Raw genomic sequence first — 23,041 nt, 5'->3', positions numbered from 1 at the left:
CGCGGCGCCCCTCGACGTGATCCTCCGCGCACCGCTGCCGGCGGGACGCACCGCTGCCGGCGGGACGCACCGCTGCCGGGTACCCAACACCTAGCGCTAGCGGCGGATGCTGGCGGCGGCTGCTAGCTCACCACATCCCATAATTCATTGCGGGTCCAAATAAGGCTTTTAAGCAAAGCGGCAATGGTGGTGAAGAGCGACAGGATTGGTACCAGGTGACGCCTCAACTTTGCTCCGGACAGGTGTCAAGTTAAAACGAACATAAAGAGACTTGAAAAGTAAATTGCGCCTGTTATAAAAGTTGGCATGAGCCCTCCTGTGAGCATTTGGAGAGTATAGGACAGGTTTGGTATGGCGACAAGTCGAACTACAATCTGCGCACGAGATGTTTCTGCGTGCCAGATGGAAGAGAAATGGCTAATCAAAGAATTGCTGCTGTTGCAGTACCATGTTGCACCACTGCAATCCCGCCCTGTGGGGGATATATATCAAGAAGGCAGCTCATTACCTGAAGTGCTTGGCTCCTCTATCAGAATCTCAGACTCATGTGAAGCCATTGATCACCGACCGTCCCGTCACCTGCAGGAGGATCAGCTCATCCCACTGGGTCACAAGGAATATTCAAGGATTTATTTGTTTTTGCTTTGTTTTGTCTGTGTGTGACCGCATTTGATTAAGCTAAAAAGTGCATCAACATGTAAAGAGACCCAAAAAGCAGGAACTAAACTGAATTATTTGCTTTACGAACTGTCTACTTGTTACTTTCTAATTAAGACACGAAACTCATGATGATCTTGTAAAGAGTAATGCAGCTGCTGGCCCCCAACAGTACTAAGGGTTTAATATTTGTGGCATCATCAACTCACCCAGCTACAGAGGTAAAACAAAACGTATACTTTAATTAGTTGTAATCTGCAACGCACAGGGGAAAACAATATAAAACAAAGGCATAAAGTTAATTATAATTCCATTCAGCTTTCTGTTCCAGTAGGGCTAAAGTTGTCCTTAAGAATCATGGTTGATTCTACTTTTGATATTGAAGAGCATTTTGCTGCCACTACGATTTTGTTTTAGAAAAAAAGAAAGAAAATAAAAAAGGTGGCAAAAAGGTGGCAAACCTTTAAGAAATTGTTATGTCTGCAATGTAAGACAAAAAGTCTTGAATGAAAGTCTGTAAAAGACTTGATGTTGTTGGCCTGTAATCACTGAGATATAGATCATTCAATCACAAAGAGCACTTAAATAAAGAAATAAAACTGGTGACAGTTTCACATATGAGAGAAAATTTTGCAAATAATCAACTTATCGATCACATATTTGAGCATATTTCGGTCTAGAACCCAACTAAATAAATGAGACAATATTGTACTTTATCCATTATTTACTGGGGAAAAGCAATTTGGTACTGCATATGTGTGATCTTTTGCTTTTGGTATCTAGGATGATTAATTTGTAATTCAGTACCTGATAACTTTTGAGCAGTTTTAAAAATCAGTTCAAAGAAACATTTCTAGGGTTTTAAAAAAATCTAAGTTTCCTGAAAAGATGAATGATTTTCTGCTCACAGTCTTGCTCTCCACATCACTGCTGTTCAGTTCTGTCTGGACAGAGGACATACGTCAGTATCATTAGCCATTGTGGAAAAACTTTCAAGTCTCCCAGACTTAATTTTTGACATCTTAGACAAATCTCAGTCTTGTAGTGATCTTTCCTGGTTGAGCTCTGTCTGAAAAGGTAACAGTGGACTTGAAATCATACTTTTTGTAAGTGAAAATTTGTAAACAGGCTTTAATAACCAAAACAATCTTATTCTGATCTCATTCTAACTTTCTTAAAAATATCTTTACTGTTAAATGTGAGTAGAATGATTTATCATTAATTGATTAACAACAACACAATGAAATAACACATGGGCTTGAACTTGATTGACAGTTCATTCAATCTATTCCACTAAATGAAAACACCTCACTTACATTTTAGCTTCAAAATTAACTGCGACAGTCTAGAGCTACATACAGTCCTCAAATTATTCTCAAAGATTTGTAGCACATTTTCATTATTAGAAACGTTTTGGTTGATTTGGTTTCAAATATTCAATTTTAGCACTTTTTCCAAATCTATTTATGCCCAAATGCATTTCATAAACTCGCAAGCACCAATGTGTTTATAGGGGAGTGCTGTTACTTTGAAGTATTGCCCCTCAGAAAGTAATAAATAAAAGGCAATTTCACAGAGATTGAAGTTGCAATTTGGACTGAAGCCTCAGTCTGTAGATGTATAATTTTACTATACCATCAACTAATATTTCTGCGCTGGAGGCTCTTTGATGGTTTGTGGCGTGTCAGTCAAATCTGACTGGCAGGAATTCGGTGTTCTGCTCTTCCACTCTGCTCAGACCACGTACACACAAAGCCATTATGGTGGCAGTATTATAGTTTTGTTCTCTCCTACAATAAGTACAACAAATTGTAAACTGCTGAAGCTCTATAATTAGCCTTTACAACTACACCCAATAAATTTTTGCCAAACGCATATATCAGATGGCATTATTACGGAATGCGAAACTCCACAATAAAAGCACATACAGTGCTGTGGAGAGGTTTTCTTTTAGGATTACACCTAACAGGTGATAATGCTCATTCTTTTCATGTGTTGGTGGAAAAACAGCCAGTAACTGAAGCAGAAACGAAGTGTGTGAAGACTGGGTGAAGAACAGTCAGGTCAAACTCCGACCAAGATGATTCAGTTTCATGTCACGGGTCAGACGCCTCGCTTAAACCGAGCGCAGCAACAAGATTCGATGCAGTTATACACCATCATCACAGCAAGGTCTCTCCCAGGAAAGTAATTTAAAGCAGACTAAGGTTCAAGGTATTTTGAAGAAGCACAAAGAAACAAGTAGCACTGAGAACCACAATGATAGGTCAAGCAAACAAGACATATCATGCCTACTTCCCTTTGAAAATGGGATATCCAGCAGCAAAACTGTCAGAAACTTGTGGGACTAAGGTGCACAATTTTGAAACATTTGGCTGAAGCATAGTTTGTTCATTGAAGGGCTGGAGAACAGTACAATCTACAGGCAACAGTGGAGGTTTATTGCAAGTTTGAGTTGAGATATTGGTCCGAATTAATCCAAACAGATCTTCATGCACTAATATCACAGAGACAACTGGTCCCAAATACAGTATATCCTGCAGCTGGACAACAACCCCAAACATACAGGCAATGTCATCAAATTCTCTCTTTATGGGAAAGAAGCACAGAAATCATGGAAATGAGGGTGTGGTCCGCACAGAGGAGTGATCTCAACATCATGGAGAGAGACTGGGATTGCCTGAAAACATCCACAAAAGATCTGTGGTTAGTTCTGCTAGATGTTAGGGACGACCTACCTCCAGAGTTCTTTCCAAAATTGTGTAAAAGTGTTACAAGAAGAACTGATGCTGTTTTGAAGGCAAAGGGTGGTAACGCCAAAAGGTTTGATTTAGATTTTTGTTCCTGTTCATTTAAAACTAATCTCAGCAGTCAGTCCAAGTCTGTTACATTAGCCCGAGCAGTCAGTAATGAATAGCCTCCAGGGTGAACAGATTAGCCGTTCATTAATGTATTCTGGTTCCCTGCGATAGACAGGAAGGTGAGACCACTCCCGACTTCCGTGTCCTATGAGTCATACAGCAGGAGGAAAGAAGATAGACGGCTTTACGTGACACCTGCAGACAGAACAAGACTTAATGTGACCCCTCCGAATGCACTCGGCAGGGCCGGGTTTTTTTTACAGCTCACGGAGAGGTATTAAACCTCACCTGTCTCGAGGCACACGCCTACAAATCCCGAATGAATCGATCGGTCTAGGCCATCTCAGATCTTCCTTCCAGCTCCCCATCTCCCCGGAGGTCTGATTTAGAGGTGGCCTTCTGCTGATGTCCACAGTCAAGGAGCTTGTCTGCTTCTTTTTGCCATCAAAGCTTTCTCTGGAGAAAACTGAAAGCCATGCAAAATTGTACATCAAAGATTATTTACTGAGAGGCTGACAGATCGGCAACGAGAATATTTTACTGATTGTTAAAATGTAATAAATTACATATAATTAAATGGCGTCTCGGAGGCAGAATACAATCAAAATGAGGAAATAAAAAAAAACACTGTCCTGCACCCAAAGCACATCAATGGCCCTTTCTGTGTTAAGAAAACCCCCCAAACTGATCTCCTTTGTCACTGTAAGGTCATTTTCATGGACACAGATTACTGCCATGCCTAACCACACATGCAGCTGACTGAAATTAATTCTTCCAGCTTTAGATGAGATTATAATGTGCTGTGATATGTGTGTCTAAAATGCTCCTAGACAAGAGTCCAGTCAAAGCAAAGCCAATGAGTTGTGTCAATCTGAGCTGGATGTTCAAAAGCTATCTGTAAAAAAAAAACAACAACACAAAACTGGTCTGAAAGAATGCTTACAATGAAATTTAGAAGTCATGGTTCTGAAAGACTAAAGTTTTCACTGGATAATCTAATCTACCAAATAAACTGTAACTGTCCTGATGGCAAAATAAAATAAATAACATCTTCAGAAATAATGGTCTTAATATAATGTAAAAACACTTTCCTTTCTTGCTTGATACACAAAGAGTTGTCGAGGTATTTGTACATCAAAAATGCACTTCCATCAGGAATATTGTGTTTCTGCTGTAAGAACTGCAAAGCAAAACTGATGGTGATGTTAGGGTTCATAAAGTAGTGACTGCTTGGACCACTATGACATTTTTAAGATTAGGGTTGTTTTAGGATGACAGCAACCCATTTTAGTCTGCTTTACCCTAACTAGCCATTCAGTTTGATCAGAATTAAGCTCTATTTCTCTAAACTGATGTCATTTAAAGGGTCATTTGCAACAACAACAACAGGTCACATACTATTGTTCAGAACCTTTCCACAGTACCCCACTTCAAAACATCTTAACTATCCCTTTAATGTACAACTATTTTACTTTAGCATCTATTTCTAAATAACAACAATGCACTATATCTCTTTATAAGAAAAACACGGCCAGTTTCATTATGAGAGATTACTTTTTGTGTATTTTAGTATTTCTTACAGCCGTGGTTCAGCGTGCTAATTTTGGAAGTCAAGTTCCGTCTGTGCCACAGAATTTACGGCATGAAAAATCCAAATGCAGAATTCAATCCCCTGAACTCATTTGCGTTGAACAGGAAGAACCGGAGACATTGGATCTGGCTGGGCATAATTATGATGGAGGAGGACTGACAGCGCAGCTCTGGTGCTACGGACCTTGGAAGCCGAAGCCCCCTCATGGGGCTCCTACGGGGTCAGAGCTGGGCAGATTAAATCAATGCCTATCAGTACTGCACATGGAAATGACCCGCCTGGGCCTGACCAGGATTGTATGATGGCTTACACACCACCACAAGAACTTTTACTGTTGATGGAGCCCATTTTCAAATGAAAATGTGGTTTGCTACTTTAAAACGACTACAAAAAATAAAAAGAACACATTCAATATTCCTTTTTTTAATTATATATATATAATTTTAGGATTTCAAGTGACTGGATTCTCAAAAGCTCAATCCATTATAAGCATGGCCACAAGAAAACAAACACAGCTAAAGTAATAAGCACTACCTACAAATTGAATTATGGAATGAACAGTTGTGTGATTGATCTTACAGACCTGTGCACAACCGGAGCCTTCATGGTATAACTGTATCCTTGTAGCCGTTACTCAGTGGTTATGTTGGCTTAATGACGTCTGTACATTTGGCCAAGATTTTATCTCTGTGATTCAATTGGACGTCTGTGTTGCGATCAAACTGACTCTCCAGAGAGAGGGGACGGAGAGCATTAAGCCTCTCCGTCATCCATAGGACTCTGGAGACCATAAAGACCCATGTGATCCCAGAGATCCCATCATGTTCAGATGGTAAAGTGACTGATTGCGGCATGTCCGTCCTGACTTGCTGCTAATGATGCAGGGCAGAGATAATCAGCGAACCACAGGCATCACGGCTGGTACTTACTCCACAATAAGTGAAACAGATTGGATGTGAAGCTGCATTTTCCCACATGGAAATTCGACCATCTATCAATTAGCTGAAAGCAAACAGCCTCAGGTGGAAGAAGATAGTTTGTTATCGGTGGAGCAGCTCTTACGTGTCCTGGCACAGATGCTTTGCATCCTGTGTTTCTCTTCCGTATTACATCAGATACCGAGATCTTGAAAGTTATTTTTGTCAAAAATTAAATAAAGTGCACACAAGAAGAAGAAGAAAAAACAACTTGTGGTCTTCATCAGTGCTGCTTGCACTAATTGGTAATAGCAAATCAAATTAACACTGAAATATTCTTGTATTTTCACACACAGAATTATCCAAAGAAATAATCAAAGCAATGGAAGACAAAGTACTTCTACAGTTGTTGCACATTCTGTACATTTCACCTTGTGAAAATTCAAGTAGATTACGATCCTTTATTTTGGTCATTTACTCTTGTTTATTCAACCATTTATGAACTGATTCTTAGTGTCAAAACCACACACAAAAATATTTAAAGACTGCTGCTGCTGAGTCCTGTTTTCCTCAAGGTTCATCAGCTTCTAGACATTCTTGTAGATTTGAGTCCAAGCCACCGTCATTGTTCACGCTTAGGCTTGTCTCACTATTTCCACCACCTTACATTCACCAAAAAACAAAAATAATAAAACACATTAAAGAAAGGTGGCCGCAGAGATAATAGAAGTCAATAATAGCCTAGATTAAATGAAAGTCTTCACAAAAAAGATATTGGATTTTTTTTTTTGTCCTTTAACGGTAATTTAATGTTTGAGACATCTAATGCCATTTGGAAATGTTTCAAGTCATTAACAAGTTGCTGTGTTGCATTTGTTTCATTTTGATTGTCTAATATCAGGGCTTTTATTTGACATTTGACACTAAAGAGATCTGATTGAGCGAAATTGTCCTGCTTTGAAAAAGTGATTGATGACTTTTCCCATCCCCAGCTTAATGATCGGGTTCTGTTCAAGTGCCTGTTATGGGCTTTAAACCACAGAGGAAGATTGGGGCGACGTCCTTGGCTTGATTAGATCTGTGCTGTCATCAAAATGCTGAAATGAATCATGTCACAGCGCATTTACAGTCCCGTTGTGGTAAAATAGGAGGACATTAAGAGAAGAAGGCTGGTGTTTTTTCTGGCTAGATTTTGGTCTAAAAGAATTTAAATTCCAACCAATTTTTGTGCTTTTTTTTTTAAATACATTGACACATCCACAAAGCAGACCCTGTTTTAACAACTCTAAAACAAGTGCTGTCAGACCAAATCTAAGCTCGCCTGCTGTTATCTTTACCCTGGTGATCGCTACAGAGAGGTCACTGACTGGTCCACAGGTAGAGGCAAATTGGATGTGTCACAGCTCGTAGGAGCCCAGATGGTGTGTTTCTCCCCTCGTGACCCTCTCTTTCCTGAAGTCTCCACTGTGATCCGAATGTTTGTGGAAAAATGTTATCTGCCACATACAGCTTCCCAGCACAGACACCATATGTCTCCCCCATTTTTTTTCACTTTAGGACATCCCTCCTGATTCTCTGCAGCCTGCAATACTCCCAGGACAACAGAACCCAGCAAGACAAGTGAAGGAGACATTATAGACTGCATTGCTGCTAAATTACACTCAATAGCTCCAAGTTATATGAAAAAATAGACTACAGTTAGGATTACAAAAAGATTTTTTGAAATCTGGGCACAACAGGACTTGTACGGGACTCTACTTATAATAAATAATTGAACGCAAATCCTTCCCACACTTCCTCTCAGTGTGCTAAATCCCTTGACGCCTGTGCTCAAGGGCAAGTTGCTGAGTTCAACCCTCCACACAAATACTACTCGAACTGTTTGCTTGAATACACAGTGCTGAAGTACCTAATGAAAGGAATAAGCGACGATAAAGCAAACAAAGCAGGCATTGCCAATACTGGTCCCAGTGAAGTGAAAGAGGAACAAGATTTGGGTCACAAATCACTGAGATGCAAATAGGACGGTGAAAAGAACAAAACGTGTCATAAATTCAGGCTAAACGGTAGTCAGAGGGATAAATTTGGTTGTGCATAATAAAGGAAAACGAAATAGTTGTATGGCAAATGTAAAGAGAGCTAGAGACAGACTATGTTTATGTTTTCTCAGTCCTGGTTATTTCATGTGTAAATCAGAAACCCAGAAATGAGTTTATTCATGTGCTTGTTTAGTTAGAAGTCCTTTGTTTTTCTGTACTCTGGTCCAGACTGAGTAAGCGTCGTTTTATTCCTGCATGTGCCATCCATTTCAGGCTTGTTGCTCGAGGCCAGGCAGGCTATGATTTAGTTGATATTTTTTTCCCCTCTTAGCTAATTGATTTAGGCTGCACGGGTCTCACTCCCTTCATGTTGGTCTGTCAGGACCCCTCACAGGGGCCTGTAAACTGCGCCTGCATTAGGATGGATGGATTGGCAGCGGCGCACACATTTACGAGACCCCTTCCACCAGCCCAGTTCGCCTGCTGCCAGAGCAGCAGTGCCCCAGAAAGTAAATAGACTCTGGCTCGAATGTGATTAGGCAGCAGTTTACTTAGTTAGCGCATGAGAGGAACAACAGATCCCACTGATGCTCCGCAGATAACCCTTATCCATATACGCGGGCACAGCACACTGCATTTATCCGCTACACAAAGAGACATCACAAAAATATGAGGAACAACAGTGTTTTCTTTGCATCTTCTCATAGTGTAGCAAGACTGCCGTAAAGTTAAGTCCCTACTCTCCTTCAAACCTGCTTCCATAGCTGCAACTTATCTTTCTGATGAAGTGCTCTGATAGCTCTGCTGATACCCCTGCAGTTCAAGGTGACATTAGTTCCTTATTCACTTCTATTAGGGAGTAATGTCCCTCACAGGGCCGATTAAAGAGACACTTAAACCAAGCATGACCTTTGGAAATGACAAGTCCATTTATAATATATTTGTTTTTTGGAAGAGATTGATGTAAAAAAAAAAAAAAAAGTGTGCGGGGCCAGTTAAAATAAAAAATTACATACTTAACTTGTGAAGAACTACATATCATTTCTTTTTTTTTTGTCCTGCAGTAAAAAAAATAATGGCTGAAAGAATCTGTCAGGGTGTGTAATCCAGCTTCCTCTCTGTAACTGAAATGGAAATCTGTATTTCACAGGAATGAAGAGTGTCTGTGTTCAGCTTCGTGCTCCACCACCTGTCTCCTTGAATTTGTATCCCGCTTCCTTTTCACGTCCTGGTTGCAGTTTGTTTGTGGCATCCTGGGAAAAGATGTCGGAGAAAATCTCTCGTGGTCTCCTGGGGAAACAGTTTTCCCAAGACGCTTTTTCAGTTTTAGGGCAACACCTGCCGCCAGGCACCAGAAATAACGCTGGAGATCTGTAAGTAGGTCCTGCTTCAGCTGAGTGTTTCTGTGTGATCTTATTTAAGTTGTCATATCTTGTGATGGACTGGCGACCTGTTTAGAGCATATTTCACCTCTTCCCTTTGTGACATCTGGGACCGGCTTTTGATTAGGGCGACCCTGACGAAGCTAAAGCAAGCTGAATGGATGTTATTAACATCTGCTTTTTCCTTTATTCATTATTCTTTTCCCCACAATGTTAAATTTCTACACGCTTTTATTAAAGGGACAACCATTTTTGACTAAAAGGACACCTCTCACACAAAACATGCTGTCTTCAGGAGCGACTACCCAAGTTACGGGTCCCGGATATAAACCTCCCTCTCTGCTTCTCTTTGTATGCTCGCCGTCCTCCAGAGGAATAAAGCATATATATATTTCCCCTCCCTGGTGAGGATGGCGCTGTCTCCTCTGACAAACAGCCTCGCTGTATTTGGTGAATCAGCAGTCGAAGCATGAGGAATGGTTTCAGTGATCCAAAGCTGAACATCTAAGTGCCTCGTAATGTCCACAGCACATTAGTTTAACTTCGGGGTGGTTTAGATGCGAGATGTTTGTTTTTCGAGATGATAAATAAATTGCAGATAAAGACAGACTCAAAACGGTTAGTCACGAGAAACATTAAAAGGCAACATAAAGAAGTGTCTTCTGCAGAAACCCCAGACAAATGGTCGAGACGTCACATGACAAAAAACGACGCCTGTTTAGATCTCAAAATGAACTTTTAGGTCAGCCTGAGAAATTTAGAGTCCTCCCGCTGCCCTTTTCAACATCAATGCTGGTGCTGCACATGAAGAAATAATAAAGGGTGCGAATGGACGGAGATGATTTGCTCTTCCTGTCTGGGACGGGATGAGGTGACAACACGGGGTTTTAATTAACTTTTCATCTCGTGCAGACGGAGGACAGAGGAGTCGGATAAATCACGGAGGACGAGAGCAATCTGCTTCTTTATTAGTGCCCACAGAGCGCCGCTTCAACGAACCACGCCGCTCCATCCATAAAACTACGCAAAAGGACAATTGGGATTCAACCACAGAAATCTGTTCTAGTTTGTTCTGGCTCGTGACAAATTTTTTGGCGCCATTGCGGAAGATGCGCTCTGCCTAAATTGAACAAGTGAATCAAAAGTTGTACCGTCTGTGCAACCCCGAACAAACTCTTCCTCTGCGTCTCTATCCCACCTGTGACTAACATTTGGTACTGTAGGAAGCGCATTTTAAAATCATGCTGCGGTTAACGTGAGAGCGTGAACCTCTCAGTGTCAGATGTAACACGTTCAACAGGACAGGTTCACAACATCAGCCTCCTATAACATCCCACACTAACAGCGGAGGACAGACCCTCAGAGACTCCTCAACAAGCAATCAGTGCAGAGCGATGACCTTCCAGAATGAATGATATTGACTTAACCTGCGAGTAATTCAAAAAAGGGTGTGGCCCATCAGTGAGTCAGATGAACAAGGACCCTAATGAGCCTCTTTTGTTAGGAGAGTGAGAACAATTTGCAAGCCATCCAGCTTACATCACATCTCAGCTTTAAAAGCTCAACTCCACACTCTCTATTTCTGAACTGAGAAAGCTTCTCGGATGAGAAGCGAAACGTCTTCAGATACAGAACAGAAGTCCAGTTGTTTTTTTGAATTTACCATGGCCTGGATGACTGAGAATCTACACCAGCATATTTAACCTGCAAGTGAATAAAAACTCACACTGTAGACCAGCAGCTTAGAAATGAACCAAATGATGAAATGAAGTGATTTGTTCAGGTGAAACTAAAGATCCAACTTTGCTCCTCGCTTCTAGTGATCAGTTTATTTATGGGACTGAACAATGCAGGTGTCACTAAAAGTGAAAATCCTTTAAAATGAATTAAATATGGGATTTGTTGTGGCTGGTTTAGATATTCCTGAAGCGGAGTATTTTATTGTGTCGTGTTACATTCTTTGTTTTTGCCATCCAATTATGAAGTTTAACACGAGTCCTGCCCATGGATCGTGATGTAACAATCAGAACTTTGTGAATGTTAAATGCTGTTGTGTTTATACATAGTTTATTATTACTATTGTTTATATTTGTATTTTTTGATGCTGTTTTTGAGACACTGAATACTAAGAAACTGAATTCTGACACTGTTTTAAGTTACTGTATGATGGGTGTCCCAAACAAAAAACACCATTCGTGTCCATAATGATTATTTTGTTTTGTTTTTTTATACTAAAATAGGTCATCAGTCTTCTACTCAGCCCCCCGCCTCCTCCTTGTGTTGATTAAACAGCACCACTCCACTGTTGCAGGTCCAAAAGCTCCCAAATGAATTATTATGTTTGCTAGACTGGAACTTTGACCTTTTCCAGAGGAACCATTACATTAACAAAATCCCTGACCTCTCTGCTCCCTCCGAGGCATTAGCTTATTTCTTAGAGTTTTACTACAGCCGCACACAATATTCCACACAGCAGCTCTGCTGGTCAACACCCACACTTATGGATGTTGGAATATTTGAAGAGCAGCTGGCTTTTCAAAGTAGGGAAATTGACCTCATCATTAGGTTTGAGTCCTCAGCTGTCGGTCCACATACTTTAACCAGCGGCTTGGATAAAAAGCTCAGCAACCCCCCACTGTTTTAATTAACAGGTCTTCTAAAATGGCAAATCAATAGGTTATTTCTCAACAGTGATATTTCGTATTGCAACGTGACAGACAACCAGTAACATTTACATAATCGTATTCAGTCTTGTCAGAGCTGCTACTCTCTGAAATGTGCAGCACATTTAAAATCATCCTTTGAATTTCTACCGACAGTCTCCAAATCGCTTCTGAAAAGTCAAATAAAATAAGGGTTATGCTTATTTAAAGGGCTACCTTATTATACAACAAATGAGAGGTGACAGAAGAGCTCTTTTCTGACCCAGTGGGCTGCTTCAAAATGATTCGGGATATCAGATTTAGTCACAGAAGGAATGGCTTTGTAAGTAAAGTAGCTCGGGTTTGCATTGTGTGCAGCCCAGAACGCACTCAGTTTAGTCCAAATACATTCAAGGGATGGAAAGACCTTCTGGCACTGAACCTGAAAATCTAAAACATAGTTGTATTTTCTTTTTCAATAAATTGTGACAAAATAACTTTCCTTTGCATAAACAGATAATCTAGTTACAACACTTCAATTTGTTAGGCTATAAATTTACCATCAAAACCAAAGTTATGCATCTTTTCTGTAGCAAACCTATTCTTTCAGCTATTGAGCTAATACTGCCCTCTAGTGAGCTTCAGCTAATACTACATGTACCTGTAGCTGGACTGAGCAGTTGGTAAAATAACTATTTGAGGTACAAATTATGATCTTTATGCTCAGTAAAAAAAGAGTTTTCATTAAAGTGTGCTTTATTCCAATGTGATAGTTAAACTGTTATATTTTAACAACTAATGAGGCAAAAAAGCATAAACTGTACAGTCAGTTCCATCAGATTTCACATGATCAAACATTTCTGCACATCCACTCCAATTACAGGCTATTTATTTAAAAAAAAAGAAGCTATCCCTAGAATTTTGATACCCCTCATACAAAATCTAAACTTTGACTATCAAATCAAAGTGAATGTCTCACACATTTTCTTTTTACATTTCTGCACATAATGTCTACGTTTCAAAGCTGACGTATGCACAGTATTTGCACAATGATGACCTTTTAATGTCAGAGAATTCCTGTAATAAACATGTTTTATTTACTCGTGCTTCACTGACTTCAGAGAACCACAAACAAATTAAAATAACATGGGATTTTTGTTAAATTATTCAAAGTGTATTAAACAAGACTGACCTATTAAAAATGCTTCCAATAATGACATATCTTTAGGACAATTGTTTCAAATAAAACAAATTCACAAAATATCTCATTACCAATTGAGAGTATTGGTTGGAATATGTTTAACTTGAGGGCTGCTGGTATTAGTTTGTATTCTCAGAAATATTGCAAGAAGCAATGTGCAGGTGACAAATGTGAATATCTATTCAATGTCCTTAATTTAGGAGCCTTGTATACCATCCCATACCATCTCTGTCCCTTTTTCTGCATCAGTGAAATACTTAACATCAATCAGACCTGTGCTGCTTCTTTTTTTTGCATCTTGACTTCATTGTTAGTTTGCAGCAAAATCAGGAGTTCAGTTTGGTCTGAGGTCTAAGGTGTGCTGCCCCCTGGTGGAATCTGGTGACACTTGCATTGCACTGGCAATAAAATGTGACCCAAAATGGAGCATTTTTAATTTTAATTTTTTTAAGCATCTATAATACTGATCTAAAAACTGTCACAAAGTACAAAGAGTTTTGATGAATGACAAGGCTACCGACTACTGCACAAAGGTTTAATCTTTACAAAGGAGCTTCTGGCAAGCTGTCAAAGTTATATTTGATGATAACAAACCAGTTCTGCTTTCAGCAAAGGACAAACACTAATTATATTTTTTATTTCACTTTAAACTTTGGCTGTAATGACCTATTTTTCAGTGTTCTATTTTCTGTTATTGGTTGCAGTTAGGGACATTGTGTTATTTCTTCTTTTTTTTTTTTTTCTATTACAATACAATCCAGGTGGGTCTGTTTGAAATAATATCAGTGGCGTTAATAAATGAGACTTGAAGCCTCAGAATAGGAAAAAAAGGCATGTTTGATTTTAAAAGAAGCTTCAGTTAATTTATGCACATTTTGTGCTACTGTATCCCAGATTGTTTGCAAATGTAATGCAATGTATTATGAAAGCAACTCACAGACATCTATATCTGACCTGCCATTCTGGGAGAAGTCAGACCTTGTTGATAACCACTGTTTTAATGCTTACAACTTGATGTCACATTCAGTCTTCCTTTTAAGAGAAATAAAAAATATAATATTAACATATAAGATATGCGTGGTGGGTAGAGTTTCTTTTTGAAAATATAAATTTTAGAGTATAAACGTGATCCTGGGAAGAATAAAACAGCAGCAAAATAAAATACATACTGTTCTACACTAGTGGAATAAAAGTAATTTTCACTTTTGGCCACTGAGAAATTAAACGGACATTTTTGTGCGTTCCGTGCATTTTTATGTATTTTTTTGCTAAATTAACACCCAGCCATAAACTTTGCTTTTCTCACCTTTAAAGATAAATAAATTAGGAGGCGCTGAACTCTGGGATTCTGCGGGAGCGGGGAGATTGTCAAACGCCATCTTTAAACCCCACTGGAGGCCAGCTACAGTTGCACTGAGATGAAAAGCACTGTTCTCGCAGCAGGATATCAGGTCAAATTGTCAAGATAGCGTCATTGTTTCCCGGCCAAGTGCATATTAAAGACCTGTCCGATGAGACGATGAGGAGACCGTGTCGGGACGCCGCAGGAGCTCTGAAATGTTGCTAACATAGGCAGAGAACAACAATAGACGGAAAGACAACAACAACGCTAGCAGTTTGCTAAGCTAACGTTAGCTAATTCATTAGCAAAGCTCTCTGGTTGCGCTGAAATTGTAGCTGGGGCTGGGTGTCCTGCTTCTTCCTCCGCTGAAGCCCGGCGTTATTTGGCTTCTTCTTCTTTCTTTCTTTTTTTTTTTTTTTAAAGACCAGTTTTCTATTAAAAATTTATGCTGTTGCACTAGCTAGCTGAAAGCTAAGTCCTGACTTCTCCCCCAGCGGCCCAGCCGGAGATGCGTGGAAGATGTCGGTGTCGGGGCTGAAGGCCGAACTGAAGTTTTTGAAGTCTATTTTTGACCCGAACCACGAACGGTTCCGGATAATTGACTGGAAGCCCGACGAGCTGAGCTGCCAGTTTAATGTGACTGGGGAAAAGCTGCTAATTATCCACTGCAACATAACGGTAAGTAAACAAGAACGCAACTACCGTTGGGGGTGGTGGTGGTGGGGGTTTCATGCTAGTTAAGGCACTTCCCTTGTTAGCGACTAAACGTCAGGCAGCTTGTAAAAGGCAGATAAACACTCTTTTCGGGGGCTTCACGTCGACTTTGAGCGTTCAGAAAGCAGCCTCGGTAGTAGGCTAGCAAACATCGAACCGTCTGAAACGCAGAATGGCGTCTCCAAGTCCAATTTCACTTTTCAAAGTTCAGTGCTGCGACAAAACTGGAATCGCGATTATGTGCGTTGACGCGAACGGCCTGTTTTATGTCTCATCACCTCTTGTGCTCCTTTATGTATTTATACGTCTGTTTTATTTTATTTTATTTATTTATTTTTTTAGGAATCTTATCCATCTACGCCACCGATATGGTTCGTGGACTCTGACGACCCGAGCTTGGCGCAAGTTTTGGAGAGGCTGGAGGATGTGAGGAAAGGCAGCACCCTGGTAAATGAGCTGTACTCGATGCTTTTCACCGTGTAGCCCGTTTTGCACAGGAAAAAAAAAAATCAGATTTGCTGACAGCGTTGTTCACGGCGGCGAAGAAGCCTTTGTCACCCCCCAAATATTGATTGAACGTTTCAGCTGGAAATGTCAGCTACTGACACTGATCTAGGGTCTGCAAAATGCTTCCCTTCTTGCCACAGCTTCATGACTGAGATGAGGGGCTGGGATTTCACAAAACTGCACAATTAAACGCCTATTGATCACGCTGACTCCGAGTTGATGAGTTGTCTTTGACTTATCTTTGTGTTATTGAACCAGGCCTCTGCAGTGAGCTTCATCAGATGTCAGCCGAACACTTGGTGCATAAAAGTCTGTAGTTTGCTGACTAATACTGTGCATATGTGCTCTTTTTGTGCCATAATTGTAAAGTCGTGGAGTTTACAGACCTTCAGTCGCTGTGAAATTTTTTCTTTTTTTACTCTGGACCACAAGACTGGATCCCGCTTCCATCTTCAAGTCCCAAATAGGTGGAGACGCTTCCTTTAGCGGGCTGCTCATAAAAAACCCTAAAAATCTGAATGCAACAAAGCCCCAAGTGCATTTCTACTAAACGTATTTTTGGTGCGGCGAGAACATTTTGTTTTAACTCCACCGTTTTAGTGTCGGAATGACAAAACTTGCCAAATGAGGGGAATAAATAGAGCAACAGAAGCAATCGGCTCCTTAACTTTGAAGCCAAGGGGAAAAAAAAAAAAAAACCAGCAGAAGTGAAACAGAAATGATCTGACTCCAAATGAGAGGCATGAAAGCACATCCAGCAGCATCGAGACCAGGATAAACTCAGTTCTTCACATCTCAAGAAGAGTGGTGAAACCTAAAATGACCTGAATACCTTCTGGTGTCAGTGAGGAATTTCTGATAACGTATTTGTGTCATTACTTTGCGTTAGCAGAACTCCCAATGCAAAAAAATAGCAATCATCTATATGCACTGATGTTAGGATGCAGTTATTTTTGCCCTCTGTGTTTAAACAAAAGTACCATAAAAACTGATTATAAGTAACAAAAATTGAATAAATGCACGGTCAAGTTAAGGAGCGAGTTACATGTGAAAGCTTTTCAACAAATCGAGCATAAATGGCTTAAAAAAACATTTTACACGTGATCTGAAATGTGTGAAGTGTGAACATCCCCATTACACATTCCTTCTTTCTAGTTTCTGTAGAAAAACAAAAAAACGCTTTCACATGACTCCTGTCCTCTTCGTCGTCCTCAGAGCGCCGTTGCATAATTTGAAAAGTTTATGTATGTTGTTCTGCTATACTTGGATTTGTTTAAACATAATACAACAGATGTTTTTAACTACAGGCTGATTTTACTATTTTTTTTTTATCCTAACAGAGCCCATGTGCTATGGAAATGTGAAATTTGTACCTTTTTAGAATTTGAATAGTATGTTGACAAACAGATATTCAACAATCCAAAGAGAGGCAACATTTGAGATGTCACTGTTTGTCATGCTCCTTCTGTAATTCTATTTCTAAGAATGCATTCTGAAACAGTATTTCTTTACAGAAAAAAAAACCAAAAACTCAAAATGTGCCTTTTTGAAAAAAGCTTTGCCAGCTTTCTGGGCATGGTTGTCAGACCGCACTGCAGCCAGGTCCGAGTTCAGCGTTCGTTAAGATGCATGTCAAAGTACAGCCTTTTGTTTTTTTGTGAGAAGATAAGATCAGTGTGGGTTGTTTTTTTTCCCTTTCTGTTGCTCACATGTTTTTGTCGTGCGCCATATTTGATCTGCACCAAACTTGCAAAGGCAGGAAGGCGATGAGCGCGGAACGCTCACACCCGAGACGCCGTTTATTACCATGCAGTTTGAAGACCTGCGCTCTGCCTGAAAACAGGTTTATTCAAAAAGAGAGAGAGAAAAGACTAGAACCTCTTAGTTTTTTGGGGGGGGGGGGGTTGTGAAAATAAAAAATGGTATATGGTGAAAAAAAAAAATCCCCATTATAAAACGATTTTAAATGTACAACCTTTGGTCTGTTTGTATCCTTCAGGCTTTTTTATGCTTATCAAACAAGTGACTTGGATTGAGCCTTTACGTGTTGACGACTGCTGCCGCCTCTCTTTGTCCCTTTATTCTCCTGTCATTTGTTTGCAGTGCTACTAATGAGTCCTATGAGGTTTATATCCATACTTTGTAAAGTCATTAGTTGTACCCTGGTCTGCCTATTTTAAAACAATTACCATATTCTCAAATTCTGCAGCTTTACATCGTGACGCAGCTTTCCTTTCAATCCCCTGAACGCACTTTAAAAGGAGGGATCTTTTTTGTTGTTGTTGTTGGGTCTCACACAAACATAAATGTCTAGATTTACTTTAAGGAACATGGGCTGGGAGGGGAGGTATCTGTTTACAAGGCATACACACAGATTTTGTTTTATTTTTATCATGAGGCATTGTGTAAGAACTTCACAATCGAGCAGTTTCCCTAACTGTCGGCGTTGTTTTGTCCCCTCCAGCTTCTGCAGCAGTTAAAAAAGCTCATCTGTGACCTTTGCCGCTTGTACAACCTTCCTCAACATCCCGACGTGGAGATGCTGGACCAGCCCCTGCCTGCAGGTCCCGTTGAAAAAGACCGAAAGGCAAGTTCCAGATCGGGCTGGTTTACTTTGATTTCGCAAACTAGTTGGTGTGGCGGAGCAGTCTTGACTTCAACAGAAGGTGGTCCCCTGTAAGATATGCTTGAGAGGCCAGACTACCGGACTCAGTTTGACTTCAGCTCTTTTATTTGTGTGCAGCATGGAACAGAGGAGGTCACATCAGAGGAAGAAGAGGAAGACGATATGGGAGAAGTAAGTTATCATCTTTCATGTAAGCGCCCCGTGCGGTCGTCTCGCTGGACTTGTGTGTTTCTGCCTAATGATACCAGTTTATTTCCCACCATCAGATATGCAGGTCTTTAAACAGATTTAAGACGGGTTTTATTTATTGTATTGGGCATTGTAGTTTTATAAATTAATGTCAGAGGAGAAAATGTTTTGATTTGACACACACTATAGACTTCTTCACTTGATAATGATAATTTGACCATGCAGTTGTTTTTAATTTCTTTTGCTTTTAAACAAAAAAAAAAACCATGTGAGCAAGACAGTTGTAAATTGAGTTTTGGGTGACAACACACAGTTTAAAATGTCCAACATCGATCATTAGGACATCGAAGACCTGGACCACTATGAGATGAAAGAGGAGGAGCCTGTGGACGGGAAGAAATCAGAGGACGATGGCATTGAGAAGGAGAATCTCGCCATCCTTGAGAAGATCCGGAAAAACCAGAGACAAGACCACCTTAATGTAAGTCTTTGATGGCATTTTAGAAATGAAACATGCATTTATTACATGCTGTGTGCCTCAAAGGTAATGATGTGATCTGTGTCCGTGCAGTGTACAACACCTTATTTACTTTTCATAGTTTCTGCCCATTATTGCAGGAAAAAAACTTATTAAAAAAAAAAATATATATGTATATTTGTTTTTTAATTTGCCCGGATCCTGTTCAGTGAGTCGGCTGATGATTGAGCTTGAAATGAATATAAAATGTCCTCATAGCTATAAAGTTGATATTCCCTGCTCATCATGCAAGTAAAATAGGAGTTTTTCTTCCACTGTAAACATATTCAGAGGGATGTAGCTGTGTCACTGATGTTGGCTCACATTTAATACACATGACAAGTAAGGAATTGCAAAGCTCTGTTTTGTGTTTTTAAATTATTGTTTCTGTTTTTTTTTTTTTAATCATTTACAGGGAGCTGTTTCTGGTTCCGTGCAGGCCTCTGATCGCCTAATGAAGGAGTTAAGAGAGATCTACAGGTCTCAGAGTTACAAGACAGGTATGCACGCCGGACAAAGGTTGGAGCTTTGTTCGAAATAAAAAGGAAATGTCAAAAAGCATCAGACCTTTGTACTTAATGTGGCGGATAGTTTGCTGAACATCAAATAATTCAGAAAATAATGAAGTGCTAAATGAGGATTCTAAGGTCGGGTCTAGACATTCAGAACTTCTGGACTTCCTGCTGAAATCCTTTTATTGGTTAAAGTTTGACTTGAGATAAGTTCCTGTCAGAATGCATCTCTTGTTTTCCTCCTCGTTACATTCTTTCACCAATGAGAAGAGCTTGCAGTGAAACATGCTCGTGGTTCATACCTTTTTTAAAAGTGGGACTTGTCAGAAGACTTGTACATCATTGTTGTTTTGCAGGCATCTATTCAGTGGAGCTTGTTAATGACAGTCTGTACGAATGGCACGTCAAACTGAGGACGTAAGTGTCTCGTGTTGCGTCTTTGTTGTCTCTGTGTCAGCGTTAACCCTGACGGACTGAAGGTTCTGTTTAACAACCAACAGGGTGGATCCAGATAGCCCCTTACACAGCGACTTACAAGTCTTAAAGGAGAAAGAAGGAATGGATTACATCTTGCTAAACTTCTCGTATAAAGTGAGTAAAACTGCCTTCAGATTACTGAGAATGAATCAGAGTTTTGGACTATTTGAAGACTTTTTTTATTTTTTTCTCAGGATAATTTTCCTTTTGATCCACCATTTGTTCGGGTAGTTTCGCCTGTGCTTTCTGGAGGGTAAGTTTTTTTTTGTTTGTTTGTTTTTTTTAACCTACTTTTTCTATTGCTAGGTATGATTAACACGCTCTGGTGTATTAACGTTGCATTTAAACTAAAAATGCTGCTTTTGTTTTTTGTTTTTCTTTTGTCATTTTTGCTCTTAAGTTACGTTCTCGGAGGAGGCGCCCTTTGCATGGAGCTTCTCACCAAGCAGGTGTGTGCGGCGGAATCTAACAATCCCGTAATGTGAATTGGGGGTTACGTGAAACTCTGTGGTGCCTTGAGTCGTTTTGCATCTGTTGCGTTTCCCTGTGCGCGGGTTTAGATTTTTCCTAACCCTGCTCTTCTTTTTGGGTTGTCTGATTGCAGGGTTGGAGCAGTGCCTATTCCATTGAGTCTGTCATCATGCAGATCAATGCCACTTTAGTCAAAGGAAAAGCCAGAGTGCAGTTTGGAGCCAATAAAGTAAGTGAGGATGTTTTTTTTTTCTTTTTTTGAAAGTTGTGATATTATGTTGGTTTGACAAACTGAATGTTGAGTTTGTTGCATTTCTCTCGGATTGCATATTCCCAGTATTTTATTTTGTCCATTCTATCTCATTTCTGTGTTTAATCTCCACCATATTGTTTGCAAACACAACAGTCAGTCATTCATTCAGCGTCTTTGACCTTTGCTTTAAATCCAGTCTTTTTTTTGGGCGGGGAGCCTTTCCTTAGTCCTGCCCTTTTTGACTGCAGAAGCCAAAGGCTAAATGCCGTTTTGACAAAAGAAATTGCAGCTTAAAAAAAAAGAAGTGCTTTTGAGGTTACGTGGAGCTTTTGGTTTGGCACAGACACTTCTGATGGCTGGTACCGCGCACTGCAGCGACGGAACAAGCTCCAGGACAAACGAGGAGGTGGTGGTGGGGGGTTTGATTAGTGGAAGAAAACAGTGAAATTTGACCTTTCCTTCATGTTCTACAATTTATCTGGGACGGTGGGGATTATCCGGGCACTTTTCTGAGCATAGATCTTTCCAGCAGTTCCTGAGTCTGCCCGAGATCTTGTTTTGGGGAAAGATTCAGGATTCTCAGCTGTTTCACTGACAGGCGTGGGTTGAGGTGGTTTGGGCTCTTGGTACGAATGCTGTCCGGGTGTTTTAGTGGGAGATGTTTTGGAGTTATTCTGTCAGGAGGAGGAACGATAAAACTTTAATTTAAAAAAAAAAAAAAAAAAAAACTTTCCGTAGCACAAACATACACACAAAAGCCTTCAGAAATGTCTAAAAATAAGCTAATTTTAGGTAATACAGGTTGAATTCACTTTGTCTTTTTTTATTGTTCATAGGCTGCTGAGCAGCACAGCAGTGAAGGAGGGGTGACACAGATCCGTGGCTCTATTTTACCTGATCCTCCATAAGTGTTAGACCTCAGTGGAATCCAACTAACAGGTCTAACAGATGAAATAATCTTAAGGCTTGGAGAGAAAAAAAAGCTTTGGAGATTTTAGATTTTAGGCGCTGCTGTTGGGGTGGGGGGAAAGGAAAACAAAAGCCTTATTTTGTAGCTTCCAGCTACCAGGAGCAGCTTTCAGGTATAAAATCTGTCCCCCAGAAGTTTGTTTACTCGAAAATAAAGAGGCTCAAGTAGAGTACACTTTTCTGGAAGCTTTCTGCTTTTATTAAAGTCACTTTTGTTTTGTGAACACACAATGGTCACCAAATAGTTGTATAGTTTTGTTCAAAATCTTTTCTGGGATTTTGCCCTTTTTTTTTTTTTTTTGAGAACTAATAAAATAGCCGTTTCCTGCTCTGTCATTTTAACACAGTTCTGAAATGCACACACTAAAGTTGTTTGTTTGTTTGCAGAATCAGTACAATCTTGCCAGAGCACAGCAGTCCTACAAATCCCTGGTTCAGATTCATGAAAAGAACGGTGAGTGTCGCTCGTGTCCTGTCTGCCGTATCAGAGCTGACTGAGACCAGTCCACAGGCTGGTGGGCGTCTGCTAAACATGTTAACATGCATGGGGTCTGTTGGATTTCACTGTTTGCTGTTATTTGTGTGACGGGTAGAGAAAGAAGGATCACACCAACACAAAACTGTGCAGTGTGCAAAATATTTAGCTTTTCTCAGCTTTGAAATCATATTTAAACTATACTGATGTTTTGTTTTTTTGGCTTTGGGTTCATATTGACTTTATGTCTTTGGTAACACACACACACACACACACAGGTCAAAGAACCAAGGAAATTAGCTGTTGAAAATTTGGGTTGTGTTAGAGAAAGATGAACAATAACTATTTGGATTCTTGACCTTTTTATTAAAACATTTTGCTTTAGAAAGAAACGCAGACTCCTTTCTGTAAATTACTTCTTTTTCTGTCTGGCAACATACAGGTGCTGGTCATAAAATTAGAATATCATGAAAAAGTAGATTGATTTCAGTAATTCCATTTAAAAAGTGAAACTTGTATATTATATTCATACATTACATACAAAGTCATATATTTCAAATGTTTATTTCGTTTAATTTTGATGATTACAAATGACAACAAATGAAAATCTCAAATTCATCATATCAGAAAATTAGAATCTTGTGAAAAGGTTCAAAATTGATGGCACCTGGTACCACACTCTAATCAGCTAATTAACTC

The 23,041-nt window shown here is 39.9% G+C and overlaps 1 protein-coding gene across 1 annotated transcript in view; it reads left to right on the top strand.

Annotated features, from left to right (window-relative positions):
- The first annotated feature begins 14,646 nt into the window (after positions 1-14,646).
- The window catches only part of LOC108240244 (ubiquitin-conjugating enzyme E2 Q2), an 11,552-nt gene continuing 3,157 nt past the window's right edge, over positions 14,647-23,041 (top strand). Inside the window, exons 1-12 of the mRNA XM_017423584.3 lie at positions 14,647-15,310; positions 15,689-15,793; positions 18,318-18,440; positions 18,597-18,650; positions 19,009-19,149; positions 19,601-19,685; positions 20,054-20,114; positions 20,198-20,288; positions 20,369-20,427; positions 20,575-20,623; positions 20,779-20,874; positions 22,255-22,321. Coding sequence (XP_017279073.1) covers positions 15,152-15,310; positions 15,689-15,793; positions 18,318-18,440; positions 18,597-18,650; positions 19,009-19,149; positions 19,601-19,685; positions 20,054-20,114; positions 20,198-20,288; positions 20,369-20,427; positions 20,575-20,623; positions 20,779-20,874; positions 22,255-22,321 — 1,090 coding nt within the window. The 5' untranslated portion in view covers positions 14,647-15,151. The remainder of the gene's footprint in view (positions 15,311-15,688; positions 15,794-18,317; positions 18,441-18,596; positions 18,651-19,008; positions 19,150-19,600; positions 19,686-20,053; positions 20,115-20,197; positions 20,289-20,368; positions 20,428-20,574; positions 20,624-20,778; positions 20,875-22,254; positions 22,322-23,041) is intronic.

Source organism: Kryptolebias marmoratus, linkage group LG15, assembly GCF_001649575.2.
Source record: "Kryptolebias marmoratus isolate JLee-2015 linkage group LG15, ASM164957v2, whole genome shotgun sequence".
In the NCBI taxonomy this organism is placed as follows: domain Eukaryota; kingdom Metazoa; phylum Chordata; class Actinopteri; order Cyprinodontiformes; family Rivulidae; genus Kryptolebias; species Kryptolebias marmoratus.
Note: the sequence above shows the minus strand (reverse complement) of the source record. Positions and strands in the feature narration are given on the sequence as shown.